This window comes from Selaginella moellendorffii, unplaced genomic scaffold, assembly GCF_000143415.4.
Source record: "Selaginella moellendorffii unplaced genomic scaffold, v1.0 SELMOscaffold_26, whole genome shotgun sequence".
In the NCBI taxonomy this organism is placed as follows: Eukaryota; Viridiplantae; Streptophyta; class Lycopodiopsida; order Selaginellales; family Selaginellaceae; genus Selaginella; species Selaginella moellendorffii.
Window position 1 is genome coordinate 325,010 of NW_003314287.1, and position 13,204 is coordinate 338,213.

General features: G+C 47.9%; 6 protein-coding genes and 1 non-coding gene across 8 annotated transcripts; 4 read left to right on the top strand and 3 right to left on the bottom strand.

Moving 5' to 3' along the window:
* Positions 1-89: 89 nt before the first annotated feature.
* On the top strand, positions 90-2,972 carry LOC112348078 (probable fucosyltransferase 8). Its single transcript, XM_024680121.1, has 2 exons — positions 90-258; positions 1,435-2,972. Exons 1-2 carry the CDS (start codon positions 90-92, stop codon positions 2,970-2,972), a joined length of 1,707 nt encoding a protein of 568 aa, XP_024535889.1.
* Positions 2,973-3,658: 686 nt separating this feature from the next.
* LOC9637712 lies at positions 3,659-4,376 on the top strand. Its single transcript, XM_002974870.2, has 2 exons — positions 3,659-3,942; positions 4,006-4,376. Exons 1-2 carry the CDS (start codon positions 3,783-3,785, stop codon positions 4,290-4,292), a joined length of 447 nt encoding a protein of 148 aa, XP_002974916.1. The 5' UTR covers positions 3,659-3,782; the 3' UTR covers positions 4,293-4,376.
* A 142-nt stretch (positions 4,377-4,518) lies between these two features.
* On the bottom strand, positions 4,519-4,621 carry LOC112348118. The gene has a single exon (XR_002992961.1). It is a non-coding gene; the product is annotated as a U6 spliceosomal RNA (small nuclear RNA).
* Positions 4,622-4,769: 148 nt separating this feature from the next.
* Positions 4,770-6,273, top strand: LOC9637713 (ubiquitin-like-conjugating enzyme ATG10). The gene is made up of 6 exons (XM_024679931.1): positions 4,770-4,898; positions 5,244-5,309; positions 5,389-5,436; positions 5,500-5,599; positions 5,703-5,800; positions 5,893-6,273. The coding sequence occupies exons 1-6, from the start codon at positions 4,809-4,811 to the stop codon at positions 6,178-6,180; spliced, it is 690 nt and encodes a 229-aa protein (XP_024535699.1). The 5' UTR covers positions 4,770-4,808; the 3' UTR covers positions 6,181-6,273.
* LOC9628773 lies at positions 6,118-9,058 on the bottom strand. The gene is made up of 7 exons (XM_002975059.2): positions 8,932-9,058; positions 8,680-8,869; positions 8,275-8,609; positions 8,004-8,102; positions 7,565-7,705; positions 6,804-7,071; positions 6,118-6,625 (listed from the first exon to the last, which is right to left on the bottom strand). Exons 2-7 carry the CDS (start codon positions 8,855-8,857, stop codon positions 6,324-6,326), a joined length of 1,323 nt encoding a protein of 440 aa, XP_002975105.2. The 5' UTR covers positions 8,858-8,869; positions 8,932-9,058; the 3' UTR covers positions 6,118-6,323.
* Positions 9,059-9,270: 212 nt separating this feature from the next.
* On the bottom strand, positions 9,271-11,220 carry LOC9628774 (tRNA (guanine(37)-N1)-methyltransferase). Of its 2 annotated transcripts, XM_024679929.1 has the most exons (10): positions 11,059-11,220; positions 10,905-11,002; positions 10,735-10,839; positions 10,619-10,681; positions 10,495-10,568; positions 9,944-10,439; positions 9,759-9,887; positions 9,606-9,712; positions 9,481-9,555; positions 9,271-9,422 (listed from the first exon to the last, which is right to left on the bottom strand). In XM_024679929.1, exons 1-10 carry the CDS (start codon positions 11,208-11,210, stop codon positions 9,312-9,314), a joined length of 1,410 nt encoding a protein of 469 aa, XP_024535697.1. In that variant the 5' UTR covers positions 11,211-11,220; the 3' UTR covers positions 9,271-9,311. The 2 variants fall into 2 exon arrangements, with proteins under 2 accessions (XP_024535697.1, XP_024535698.1); XM_024679930.1 differs by lacking the exon at positions 9,271-9,422 and having other exon boundaries at positions 9,606-9,702.
* Positions 11,221-11,321: 101 nt separating this feature from the next.
* On the top strand, positions 11,322-13,095 carry LOC112348018 (zinc finger CCCH domain-containing protein 19-like). The gene is made up of 4 exons (XM_024679884.1): positions 11,322-11,435; positions 11,517-11,729; positions 11,802-11,912; positions 12,088-13,095. The coding sequence occupies exons 2-4, from the start codon at positions 11,589-11,591 to the stop codon at positions 13,048-13,050; spliced, it is 1,215 nt and encodes a 404-aa protein (XP_024535652.1). The 5' UTR covers positions 11,322-11,435; positions 11,517-11,588; the 3' UTR covers positions 13,051-13,095.
* The last annotated feature ends 109 nt before the right edge of the window (positions 13,096-13,204 follow it).

The following is a 13,204-nucleotide window of genomic DNA, read 5'->3' on the forward strand; positions in this document are numbered from 1 at the left end:
AAAATTGTGGTGTTATTCAAGGATTGCTTATCTTTGGAGATTCAGCTCTAGATGCTGGGCAAAACACTTACATTCTGGGCTCTAGGATTATGAGTGCTGTTCTGCCATATGGGAAATTGTACTTTGACGGTCGTTGGACACATGGTTACACAATAGGGGATTTTCTTGCTCAGGCATTTGGGCTTCTGTTGTTTCTGCCATACCTCCAACCTGGAACCAACTTTAGTAGTGGTGTCAACTTTGCATCTGCTGGAGCAGGTTTGTTGGATGAAACAAATACTCATCAAGTAAACTTTTATATAGATTCTCATGGTGTAGAAAAGATACTAATACTTCTTTTGTATTAGGGAGTTGTTTCCATGAAGCAATAGCTGCACCAGTTCTGCAATGTCATAGATGGGTATAAAAGGGTTAGAGGAGCAGACTCTACTATTGAGTTCTTGAAGAACTCATTAATTATGTTTAGTATGGGAGTGAATGATATAACTAATGTTATACTTGGAAACTTACTACTCTTTTAAGAGATGTTGAATACTTACTTTCATGCAATCTTAAGTTATGTTATGATTGAATATTTGTAATGTTTAGATTTGCAAGAGATTTATAATTAAGGTATTAAATATATCCTCCTCTTTTTGGCATTACCATTAGGATGCATTCCAAATTTGAGATTTCTTTTAGCACAAAATGAAAATATAAACTTAACTCCAAAGGGTTGCATAAGTGGTATTAACATTCTTATCAATTACTATAATGCCTAGATTCAAAATCTTGCAATCAAAATTCACAATGACTACCACACTTTAAACATTGTGACATTGAACCCAACAACTACTGTCTTAATTGTCTTGAACAACCCTGACATATATGGTAAACTTGATTGATTTTTTGCTTTTCTCTTTTTGATATAATTCAATGATCTCAAGTTTTAAAGATGCAAAAAAAGCATGTTGTGGCAGTGGTTCATTTAATGCAATAGAGCTTTATACTAATGTTGATAAACATGATTGGAAGCCAAATCACAAAAATAAATACTAACAATCTGTCTTTGACAACAATAAATTTACTGAAGTTAGGAACTAAATGATGTTGAGGAATTTTTTGTATAAATCTTGCCATAACAAAGCCTAATAACCTTAATTTCTTCCTCTTTAGATTTACAATCCCCAAACCCGCCACCAAAGCCTTAGAAAGAGTTTAGTGAATTATTTAAAATAAATATAAATACATCATTTTGTACAGTATAATTTTCTTAAAATAAACGTTGAATTAAACAATTAATAGTTTGACAAAATGATGACATGATTTTCAACTATGACTTGTAGAAACTACACGTAACCTCGAATCTCGACTTCATGCATTAGCAGAATTCCAATCCAATGATGCGTCTCTGGTTCCAAGTTTTTCTCGCAAATTTGGTTCTCTCTGTGCTAGCATCAACATCCAGCGCAGACTTGGAGGATTCCTTCGAGCAACTCTTCCCGGAACACCTCCGGGATTTTCAGCCATGCGCTTCCCTGCCGAAGAACTCCGCCGAGAGGAGCGTTTGCAGTCTCCTGTCAGCGACGAGCAAGCAAATCTCCCTCCTCAAATCGCGAAGCATCTCCAATTCCGACAACTCCACTGCATACAACTTCACGAACAAGAGTAGCAGCTGCAAATACAAGGATGAAAACGGGCCATCGCTCCACAGGTACGCCACCGAGAGATCCCCCGAGCTCGCAGCGCTGCTCGATCGCTACGCCCAAATGCACAGCCTGTGCGTGGGGGCCGAGTACCACCGGCTGCACGACGCGCGGTACCGCCCGGCGTGCCGCTACGTCGTGTGGAGCTGCACCTTCGGCCTGGGCAATCGCCTCATGTCGCTCGTCTCGGCCTTCCTCTACGCCATCCTCTCGCAGCGCGTCCTCCTGGTGGACAACGATGGCTGGGAGAAGCTCTTCTGCGAGCCATTCCCAGGCTCTACGTGGAGGATGCCGCGCGGCATGGACTCCTCTTCTAGCCAGGCCTCCAGCTTCTCGGCGTTCTACAAGACTAGCGCTAGATCTTCCTCCAATTGCGCCAAGAACTCCTCGAATTGCCATCGATCTTCACTCCCGCGAGCGGTCCCTCTCGCCTTCCGATCCAAGACCGATCCAGCCGAGCACAAATTCCTCGTCTGCCCGTCCGCCACCAGATCCCTCCGCGACATCCCGGTGATCTACTTCAAGAACAGCAACCAGTACTTCGCGCCGGGATTCTTCCTCAATCCCGCATTGCAGCCGGCGCTGGCGGCGCTCTTCCCATCCCGCCGTGTCTTCCACGATCTGGGCAGATACCTCCTGAATCCCAGCGATTCCGTGTGGCCGCGCATCGCCCGCCTCCATAGAACCCTAATCGCCGGCGCCACGAGGAGCTTTGGCGTCCAGATCCGCGACTTCGAGGGAAAATACACGAGCTACTTCGACACCACAGTCCCGCTTTGCATCCAGCAGAGAACAGGAATATGCCCGATCGAGGAGGAGGATCAAAACAAGGGAGAATATACGTTCTCTGTCTATGTGGCAACGATAGTCGCCGGACACGTGGCGGCGATCAACGCCACGCTGGCGGCGAGCGGTCTCCGGTTCAAGCTCGGGCACCAGCGCGCTGACGGGGCGCAGCTCGATGACGTGGGCCACCAGGAGAAGGCCGTGGCGGACATGTGGCTGCTGAGTCACGCCGACGTGTTGCTGACGAGTGGCATGTCCACGTTCGGGTACACCGCGCAGGGGCTGGCGGGCGTGGTGCCGTACAGGCTCACGCACTGGCCCAAAGATCCGTGCCTGGTGGCCGTGTCCAGCGATCCGTGCTTCCATTTTGGGCCACCCAAGGGCATGCGCTGTGACGAGGATGGGTTTGGACTTGGCGAGGACAACGCGCGGGGGACCCAAAATGTGGTGTGGCCTTGCAAAGATTTCGCTGGCACGGGATTGCAACTCGTGGAGCCTTGACATGAGGATTTTTCTTTCCTTTTGGGACGAGATGCTTTGACAAGAAGGACAAGGAGTTCTTGGAGCACATCCGTGTTTGTCATCTTCGATCAGCGCCCGACCTCCATTTTGTATTGTCTAACTTTGCGAATAATGGGATATCAATTACTGGAGTTTTGGCATCTTTTATATATCCTTCTTTGTAATATGCTTCATGGCACTTTGCGAGGTTGAGAGGGTGACGAGGATATGGCACAACGACAAGAGGATAGTGAGATAGATGAGAGAGGAGTTGTCGCTAGAAGGCGAATAAGAACCGAATCCTTTCTTTGACCAAAAGCCCTAGTCATTTGAACATCAGGATTGTTGTAAACATATTAGCAGCAAATGCCGAAACTAAGCATGTTAATTGTAGATAGTTAGAATCTTCTAAAACATGCTAGACAACAATCACTTCCATTCTATAAAGCCATCAAAGTTGACGTGGTTTATTAAACTATGAACCAGTTTAACGTATGGCTTTACAGTTTAGTAGTAAACAACAGAAAGATTTGAAATTTATCTTGTCAAAGTCAAGAATTTCTAGAGGTGGTGTTGCTTGCTTCTGGACACTTTCCTGTTGGCCCCTTCTACAAGAATACTGTGAGCTCTCATTTTTGGTTAACACCATTTCAAAGTCTACGTTTGAATCTTTTATCCACCAGTCGCAGTTCAAACGTGAGACGCAGCTTTGCTCGTATAAATAGGCGAGTTGGAGCAAGCAATTCTCGCAGCTCCAATCCATTTCCATTCCTTTCCATTGTGAGAAGGCAGGAAGAGTTTTTGGAAGTCATGGCCAACGTGAAGCACCATCAGGTGGAGGTGAATGTTTCCATCGACCGGATGTGGGGAGCATTGCAAGACATGCCCCATTTGCTCAGCAAGATCGTCCCCGAAGGGATCAAGAGCGTCGACAAGAAGGATGGAACCGTGACGATCCACTTCGCGCCTGGTAAGCTCCTCAATAGTCTATGATCATGTATGATAGACAAGTTGGATCGAATTGTTTCTTCAGCCATCGCCGAGAAGTTTGGAGACTACGTCAAGGAGAAGGTCGAAATCGATCACAAGAACAAGACCCTGGTGACCGAGATGCTGGAGGGCGCAGGGCTGGGCAAGAAATACACCTCCAAGAAGCTTGTGACTTGTCTCAAGCCGGGCAAGAGCGCGAGCTCCACCCTCGTCTCGTGGGAGGTCCACTGCGATCCAGTCGGCGAGGACGCGGCCGAGGAAGCCGAGAGCCTCTCCACGCTCAAGAAAGTGGAGGAGCACCTCGTCGCCAATCCTTCTCTCTACGCTTGAGGAGAATCAAAGAGATTGCAATAAAGGGTTTGTGAGAAATTTTATACAAAAATTTTGAAAAGAAAGATTTGGGTTTCATGCGAATTTTGTCTATGCTTTTTCTTCTTCTAGACAAAAAAGAAAAACAATCATGGTTAGAAAACGGTCGTTGACAGAAAAGAAATTGACAAGAGTTAGAATGGTTGATGGAGATTTCTAAGAAAGTGTGATTAAAACGTTGATAGAAAAAAATTTGGACCATTTCTCGATTTGTGCGTGTCATCCTTGCGCAGGGGCCATGCTAATCTTCTCTGTATCGTTCCAATTTTATCTGGTGTCTCCGAAGAGACATTAGCTTTCCTTCATCCAACACTATATATAAAAGAGCTTTGCAGATCCGCTTGGGCAAGTGGGATAGGGCTTTTCGAGCCCTAGGCCTACAGCATATTCTGCCCTAGAGGATATTCTACTTTCTCCCACCTCTTTTTCTAGGGCATGGCGCTGCTAGGCGAGGAGTTTAGAGGCGCGGCGTTGGAGATGGCGCGGGCGTGGGAAGCGTGCACTGATATGCCGCTCTGGCAATGGCGATCTTTCCGCCATCCTCATGGGCTGCCACCACCCGATTCGGTAATTTTGTTCTTTTTCTCCGAGGATCTCCACAGTCGGCACAGTAGATTTATGTCTTTTCCCGCCAATTCGCTTGCTAGTGCTCTCAATCAGTGATGTAGAGAAAAATTGCGAGCTCTTTCCTGTCTCCTCTCTTTTTGCCACTGTGATTGAATTGTGATTGTTTTCGTCTCCTCTTTTCTGCTTTTTGTGTGTCCGTTCGAGACGTTGTTTTTCTTATCTATATCTACCACTGTGGTTCTCTTTCTTCTAAGGAGTTTCCTTCTTATTCTTTCCTTGTCTTTGGTATATAGCACAGCGTTTACGTTGATTCAATGTTGTTTTTCTAAACTTTCGCTGTCACAGGCTGGAGGATATCTTGTTCTTGAGGATGTTCCCGTAGATAGCGAGTACAATGACGAAGCTCCGGAGGTAACGAACTCTTGCTAGATCGAGCGAGATCTTGGATCCAAACAAAGGAGCTTCTCTGTTTTTGTTTTGGTTTCTATAGGACGATGGTCCGACTACCAAAGAAGCTTGTCGTGACGACATTGCGACGGTGAGTACTTTCACAGCACACGCTTGGGTTTGTCGTCGAAAGACTAAACTTTTGCGCCTTTAGGCTGACATCGAGGCACCTCGAATACATTTCTACACATATCATATTCTCTACAGTGATTCATACGGAGTTCCAAGGCTGTTTTTCAATGTTCGGCTTCCAGGCAAGCTTTTTCCCTTGTCCTGATTTCGTTTTTCTTTTTTGCCTTGTGTTTTTAGTATTTCTTTGAAATGATTATTCTTCTGTTATGTTTTGCAAGAATACAGATGGCAGACAGTTGGATTTGGAGCAAGTACAGAAAGACCTGCCACGCTCGTCCTGCGAGGAGCTTAAAAGGCACCGTTGGACATTCCTCACTCTCGAGGTAAATAAAAGGAAAAAAAAAGAGTTTTTTTTTCTCTCTCTCTCTTTTTTTTTTCCGGAACAAAGTTCATCTAAGATTTGACGGTATTCCAGGATCACCCGTATTTGCATAGTCCGTGGTTCACATTGCATCCGTGCGGAACAAGTGGCCTAATGACCTCTATATTCCCCGTCGCAAGCTCCGAAACCGAGAGAAGCGGAATCCATTTGCATCCTCGAGTGTCCCGCAAAGTTGAAAGTGGCAGTGGCCTCCGATACCTGCTGGCCTGGCTCTCATTCTCGGGGGAAGCTGCGGGGCTAAAGATATCGTCCCAGACATTCTCAAAACTTATATCGCATTTAAACCAAGAGAAAAACGAGAACAACAGCAGGGTGGAGTAAGTGGACAACAGCATCGCTTCTCTTTGCTTCAATAAAGAAGCCGAAGAAGATGGGAAAGGAAAAGTGGCCAAGGCCAATTTTTACAAAACAAAACACACTCTCTGGTGACTGTGGTGACTCTGGGGACTTGGGACTTACTTCGGCTAGACGGTGTAGGCGTCCGCATTGGCCTGGAGGAAAGCCTCCTCTGCCTTGAGGAGGTCGACGAGGCTCGACTTGATCTGCTCCAGCGGTGGCTCGCCGATGGGCTCGTAGTCGACGCTGATGCTGAGGAGAGTGGTGGTGTCGTCCTTGCCTGGCTTGAACGCCGCGGTCCTCTTGAAGGACGTGAAGTGCTGGCCGATGGCACCACCCTCGAGCGCCGACACCGTCATGGTCTTGGACTCCTCGTCCACGAACTCCACCTTTTCTTTCACGTATGGAGCTCCGAAGACCGCCGCTGCAGCTGGAACAAGCGCGGCCAAAAAAACAAAAGTGTGAGAAAAGGAATTCAAGCTATCGCTACTGTAAGTCTCTCTTTCTTTCTACTCTCTCTACTTGTTCTTATTAGTGTCTTTGGACAGAGGGAAGAAGACAACTGCGAGAGAGAGAGAGAGATATATAAGTTGGCTGTGCTGTTTTACCGGGTCCGAATGTCAAGAGCCGGACGCTTCCGGTGCCGCCGGTTCCTTCCAGCAGCTCGATGCTCTTGATCTTGTCCGGGATGATCTTTGGGAACAAGTTGCTGCTATCTTTGAGCGCGTTCCACAGGCGGTCGGAGCTGGCATTGAGCTCAACATCCTCAAAGGTCGTGGTCACCATAGCTGCTGCTGCTGCTGCTGCTAGCAAAAGAAACCAGAGAAAACCAACGTCGCCGGTCGAAAGAGAGACCGGCAAGAAGATCGAAAACACTCAATCAAAACGAGCGAGCAAGCGAGCGAAGAAGAAACAAGACGAAAGGAGGGAAGAAACTGGCAAGGGATCGGAGGGGCGGGGGCGAGTTAATATATGCGAGGGGGACGCGAGAGAGAAGTTCCAACAGTACAGCAGCAAGGGGCCCATGACGCACACACAAAGCAGCCAAGTTCAGTGATTCCAATTAGCGGTAGCTCCTAATTTCTTTGCTTAACTTATTGCTTCTTCTTCTTTTAGTTTTGTGAAACCAAAGTGCAAAGAGCGATCATTCTGTCCCAATGGCGAGCAACACAGCGAGTATATTATTTTTCTAGTGCTCCACTTGGGAGGTAGCTTAGACATTGTTAAAATCCTCTCTGATCACAGTCTCTTTTTGGTATTGGCTGGTCCTCCTTAGAAAGATTCTCTCTTTTTTCTCCTTTTTTCTTTTCCTTTCTTCCATTTCGGACTCTTTTTCGAATAGTTTAGGATTAATAAGTCAAAGTTAAACAGAAATAAAAATGTTTGGTTTTTCTTCTTTCTTCATGATGGCTGGAGATCGCTCGCTTGCGCTTGTGCTGCCAGAGGAATTCCGCCCGTGCTGGAGTTTCTCATTGCCGCCTTCTCTTGGGGAGGAATCTGAGATTTCTTTCTGTCCAACACCGAAAAAGAAAAACAATGTTTTTGATTCCTAAAAACCACCAGAAAACGTCCTGTTCGAAGTCAAACCATTTGTTAATTCGGCGAATAAAGCAAAATGTAACACAAATGGCAGGCACTTACGAAATAAATATGTACTAGACATATCTGGAAAAGCAAAGCAAAGTGAATAGAAGATAAAAGAGCAAAAGCTACCAGAATATATTCTCACGCAGAGAGGAGATATCATTCTTGTCATGCTCTAGAGGGTACCACAATGACATCATTTTGGTGTCATCATACAAGCTTACCTGTGAATGCGTATCAACTAATCCTTGGAAAAAAAAAAACGAAAACAAACGTACCCCCTTACTCACAGTTTCTTTCATTTTCGCGAACCTCCAAGCCCTCTGTGCATCAAGAACAAGGAATTAGCTTTGAGTTTAGCAAAACACACACACACTCTCTCTCTCTCTCTTTCCCTGTAGGGACTGTCTCCATCTCGGGCACTCTCGCTATCACTGCTCTCGCAAACCCGAGAGAAATGGAAATCATACCTGAGCACACTCGCATCTTTCATGCGTGGAGCTGTGTCGTCTCGCCGAGCTGAGCCTCCTCCACGCCACTGTTGTATTCCTCATTGTGTGACAGCAAGTATGCCTCGATCGCGTGGAATGTCCCCAGCGCTCCCATCTTCGACTCCTCCAAGGACGGGCTCTCCACAAGGGGCTCGTACTCGAGCCTCCAGGTGATGGTCGTGCTGGAGCCATCGCCGCTCGGTTCATACGAGACTGTGACGCGGTACAGGCTGAAAACGATGCCGATGAATCCTCCATCGATGACGGAGGTGACCGTGGTGTAGTTTGCCTCGTCCACGGACTCCACTCTCTCCTTGATAAACTTCACCATTGGCACGGCTGGTATGAAAGCACTAACAGGATCAAAAAACGCATTTGAAACGAGCTTTCTTTCTTTTCTTTTCTTTACCTGGTCCAAAGTTGAGGATCCTTACGCTGCCTGCCGACCCGTCCCCCTCCAGGCTTTCGACTGTAGCGAAGACCTCCGGCATCACCTTTGGCAGCAGCACGCTGCTGTCTTTCATTGCTGCCCATAGACGTTTGAGAGGCACTTGCACGACAGTCTGCACAGATTCCATTGCTACCATTTCTCAAGAATCCTGCAGCAAGAAACTCTCAGTACACCGGCGATGCGAAACTTCTGCCCCAAGGCAATGCTTACCCGATCCAAAGATACACGTATTTATTCACACTTCTGACGGCGAAAGGAACTGCGAATTTTTTTTTTGTGCGGAGTCAAGCTTCTCCACCGCCAACTGCTTTGTAGTAGCACTGCCACAAACGTCTCGATTCAGAATAAGTCCACGACAAAGTCGAATATTCAAGAGTAACTTGCCTGTATTTTAAAGGAGAGGCAGCCTTCTACTGACAAACCGTATTGCTTAGCAACTTCTTGATGCTCACAGTCAACAGCAGCCGTGGCCACATGCACCGTCGCCTGCATCAAAATTTCTAAAGAAACGAAACAAGTTTGTCAGCACCGCTGCGTTGCCAGCTTTCATTCGCGTCAAAAGTTGATTGTGTTCGTTCTAGTAAGAGAGGTTACACGGTCCGCGGCCGCTTCATGCCGGACTCTTCTGTCTGTGAGACATCAGAGTCTGCTTGACCAAACGCAATGGACTCCGGCAGCATAAAACTTAGACAAAGCATGGTCTGCAGAAATAACAAGTATTTAATTCTCAGAAAGACCACACCATGAGCAAGAGTTTACCTTGTTTGGTGCAACCAAACGCACTGTCCAAATCGATGCTCCAGGTAAAGATCCTCCGATAGTGTTTTCAGCAATCTGGAAAAGATCAAGCCAGATATAAAGAACAAAAGACAAGAATTACGAACATTCATAATGTCAGCAGTTGTTTGTTTGGCTCTCAAAAAGCAGTAGCAGTGGACACACGGCATCGAGCCTTTCCAGGAATCCTTTGAAAGCAAACCTCTGAAGGTGTCTGTACGACTGTGAGCACGGGAAAGAAAACATCGCTAGATGATTACCTAGGAACGTTAAAGCTGAGGCCGGCAAGTTCATCACAACGTGATCAAAGTGCTCCCATGGCTTAGCTTCAACTACGTCTGAATGCACCGCATTTGTTTGCTTTCTTTTAACTTTAGCCTTAAGCGTATCTGCAATAGACGAACACGATGCATTGAGGATAAACTCGGTAGTAAAGACTTCTTACCTGAGTCTTGTCTATCTGAAACACCGTCCCTTGGTGTGTTTCCCTTGTCAGCTTTGTTCAGAGCATGGGCCATTGCTGTTGTTGGATTCACCAGTTCCTTCATAAATTCTCGAGCGTCCATATTGTAAGCGACGATCCTGTTGCCGACCTTGTTAACGTCGGCATTTTTGAGAAGGTATTCCACACTTGCAGGATTGAGATCGTTCGCATAGACCAAGCATCCCTTCTGTGCAGCTGGTATGGCAAAGGGCCCGACCCCTGCGAACATATCACAGATCACCTGGCCAGGCTGAAACTCGGACACAAGCCGCTTGTGCTCGTGTTCAAGCCTTGAGTTCCAGTAAACGAGGCCGTAATTCAGGTGGAAAATGGCACCGTACTGCTTCACCTCTGTAACCATATTGTCCTCTCCGGCCAAAAGCTCAAAGCTCGGAACACGGAACTCGTTCTTGATAGTGCCAACTTTGTTAAGCACAGTTTTCAGCTTTGGATTCTTCTGCAAAGCAAACATGCCTCGGGACGTGGCTTTGGTGAAATATATCAAAACTTACGTCAAGTAGAACCTTGCCAATCAGTTTTTTGTAAGGGAGATGCTCATCTCGGAGGTTAAGATGTGCAATATGTCCTGAAAGCTTCACTGTCAACGTGAAAAAAAAGTAGAAAGAAAGAAAATACCAATTGTCTCGAAACTACTCGGCACCTCACAAGTTTTTGGAAGAATCTCTCTTAAAACGTGATCTGTGAAGTCTCTGTCAGAGAAAAGCCATGAAGAGAAAAGGATAACAGCGTACCTGCGGACCAATGCTCGTAACTTAGTAGAATCTCATGCGGAGTCACGTCGAGATCGACAAGATCTTTAAGAGCGTTTAACTTCTCATCGGGAATTTCGTGCAAGCCTTCCTTTACCAGAGCAAGAAAGAAGGAGAAACTAAGCAAGCAATAGAAATGTGAGACTACTCACTTGGATCTTTCACCGATTCTGAGAAAATGACTAGCCGAGACTCCGCATCAGCTGGATCATTGACGATGTGCTTCACGCGCGGCTTGTCGATGACATAGCTGACGAAACGAGAGATCCCTTCACAATCTCGAGAATACGCATCGGATTCACTCACCCGGCGAGCAATTTCGACACCTGACCGCACAGCCGCTTTGGAACGCGCAATGCTTGCAGCCGGAGGCTCTGCGCAAACCTAGATTCATCCAGGAAGAGCTCCGCCCGCTCCTCCGCCATAGCGGGAAGCACTAGGGCTTTGCAAACCTCCATCTTCGCGTTAAACCCCAAGCGGAATCTCTCAGGCGAAAGCCGGAATATGCCAATTTAACAGAATGTCTGGCAGAATGTACCGTGGTATATAACTAGCGGCAGTACCCTATATAACGCAATGGCGAGTGCGGCTATGGTGTGAGAGCTCGACGTAGGGTTAGCGGCTCCGCCACGAATCTCCTGGAGCTCGCGCCTCGAAGATTGGATGATCTACTTGAGCGGCAGGTTTGGCATTGCTATCCTCTAGGAATCAAGGCGCCGCGCAGCTGTGGTGAGCGATAATCTGAAGTCTTCTCTCCCTCGCAGGATTAGAACCCTATAACGCGCCAAGAACGCGAGCGCGCGCCTGCAAACCCTAGGATAGGGCTTCCCGGGGAAATGGCGACTACTGCCACAGTCGCGGTCACGACAGTCGGTCCCCCTTCCGCGCCGCCGCCGCACACCTCCGAGGAGGAGATCGCCAAGAAGAAGAACACCGATTGCGTCTATTTCCTGGCATCGCCTCTTACATGCAAGAAGGTATGTTTTATCTTTCTTCTTTGGTGATCCTGGTGGTTCTTGTTCATCGGCATTTTCTTTGTTTGTCTACAGGGCGATGAGTGTGAATTTCGGCACAGCGAGAGCGCCAGGCTGAATCCCAGAGATTGCTGGTATTGGGTGGGCGGGAATTGCCGCAACAGGGAGTGTCCATTTCGCCATCCGGTATGTTTTCCACTCATCTTTCGCGTACTTAGGAATTTTTTCTTTTTTGTTTGCTATGATGCTAGATTGATCGAAGTAGAAGCTGCTCTGCTCTTTGTTTCTTTTTTGTTTCTTTTTTTTTTTCGGTCTTCTCTCTTTGTTTGCTAATGATTCCGTTCTTCATTTTCTCGTACAGCCTATAGAGAGTCGCCCAGCAGCAGCTGCTCCGCCACCAACACCACCCGTGCCAAAGAAACCCGTCCCGTGCTTCTTCTTCTCCCAGGGCTGCTGTGCCAAGGGAGCCAAATGCCAGTTTCTTCACGAGGGTCCGGCATCAAATGCGATGGTGTACAGGCTCTCCGATTCCTCCAAACCAGCAACACAGGATTCCAGCAAGCCCAAAGTGGAGCCATCGACTGCGGAAGCCACTCAACTGCAGCAGCAGGGTAGCACAGGATCGCAAACTCCTGACAAGAGGAAAGACAATGTCTACCGCCTCCAGGATGGTCCGAGGAAAGGGAAACTAGCAGCACCAGCAGCAGCAGGACCTTCCAGGGAATCGTCCGAGGACTTGAACAACGATCAATCCGCCAACAGGACCGGCAAGCCACACAAGGAGAGCTTTACGTGGAAGCTATCGGACAGCCCCGCGGCGCAGAAGCAACCAGCGGCACAATCCTCGGAGGCCTCACCCCCGCAAAGGAAGGCGGAGAAGCACAGCCGGAAGTCGAGCTCGTCGAGCGGTGAGATGGACAGGAAGAGGAGGGAGTCAAACGCGAGCAGAGGGTCCGATGGCGGTGACAGCAGCGAAGTGGTGGCGGAGGATTTCGCAGGGCCGAAGAGCCTGGCTCAGATCAAAGAGGAGAAGCGCAAGAACGAGGATTCGGAAGAGCCCGGCTCGGCATTCACGGCCAAGAGAAAGCCGAGCGGCCAAGGTGGTGGCGGTGTTCGTAGGAAGCTATGTAATGGATCGAGCAGCGGCGCTCATGGCGGTGACGGTGATGGTGGCGGTGAGGGTGACGGTGGCGGTGAAGGTGACGGTGGCGGTGAGGAGGGCGAGGACGGTGAGAACGTGACGGGCATGGAGATCAACGGCGCAGATGCTGCCATGCATGCTGACGAGGACGAGTTTGCCCGGAAGCTTGCTGGATTGTTGTAACTCGGAGAGAAAAAAAACAAAAATTTACGAACAAAAACTCTGGTATAGTGGTGTGAGGGGTTTTGTGGGTTTTAGGCGGTGACACGGTGGCGCTCTCTCAGCCACCCAATCGGTCGGTTGGGATGTTCCAGCGCTAGCCCGGAAGTCTCTAGAA

Coding starts and splice junctions, on each gene's coding strand:
- LOC112348078 (XM_024680121.1), top strand. CDS start 90: ATGAGTGCTGTTCTGCCATATGGGAAATTGTACTTTGACGGTCGTTGG. Junction 259..1,434: donor CTTTGCATCTGCTGGAGCAG/GTTTGTTGGATG, acceptor TCTCTGTGCTAG/CATCAACATCCAGCGCAGAC.
- LOC9637712 (XM_002974870.2), top strand. CDS start 3,783: ATGGCCAACGTGAAGCACCATCAGGTGGAGGTGAATGTTTCCATCGAC. Junction 3,943..4,005: donor GACGATCCACTTCGCGCCTG/GTAAGCTCCTCA, acceptor TTGTTTCTTCAG/CCATCGCCGAGAAGTTTGGA.
- LOC9637713 (XM_024679931.1), top strand. CDS start 4,809: ATGGCGCGGGCGTGGGAAGCGTGCACTGATATGCCGCTCTGGCAATGG. Junction 4,899..5,243: donor GGCTGCCACCACCCGATTCG/GTAATTTTGTTC, acceptor TCGCTGTCACAG/GCTGGAGGATATCTTGTTCT. Junction 5,310..5,388: donor ACAATGACGAAGCTCCGGAG/GTAACGAACTCT, acceptor TGGTTTCTATAG/GACGATGGTCCGACTACCAA.
- LOC9628773 (XM_002975059.2), bottom strand. CDS start 8,857: ATGGTAGCAATGGAATCTGTGCAGACTGTCGTGCAAGTGCCTCTCAAA. Junction 7,072..7,564: donor AACCAAACATTTTTATTTCT/GTTTAACTTTGA, acceptor CGTTTTGATTGA/GTGTTTTCGATCTTCTTGCC. Junction 6,626..6,803: donor GCTCTTGACATTCGGACCCG/GTAAAACAGCAC, acceptor CGCTTGTTCCAG/CTGCAGCGGCGGTCTTCGGA.
- LOC9628774 (XM_024679929.1), bottom strand. CDS start 11,210: ATGGAGGTTTGCAAAGCCCTAGTGCTTCCCGCTATGGCGGAGGAGCGG. Junction 10,840..10,904: donor AGAATCGGTGAAAGATCCAA/GTGAGTAGTCTC, acceptor TGGTAAAGGAAG/GCTTGCACGAAATTCCCGAT. Junction 9,888..9,943: donor TTCAGATAGACAAGACTCAG/GTAAGAAGTCTT, acceptor CGTCTATTGCAG/ATACGCTTAAGGCTAAAGTT.
- LOC112348018 (XM_024679884.1), top strand. CDS start 11,589: ATGGCGACTACTGCCACAGTCGCGGTCACGACAGTCGGTCCCCCTTCC. Junction 11,730..11,801: donor CGCCTCTTACATGCAAGAAG/GTATGTTTTATC, acceptor GTTTGTCTACAG/GGCGATGAGTGTGAATTTCG. Junction 11,913..12,087: donor AGTGTCCATTTCGCCATCCG/GTATGTTTTCCA, acceptor TTTCTCGTACAG/CCTATAGAGAGTCGCCCAGC.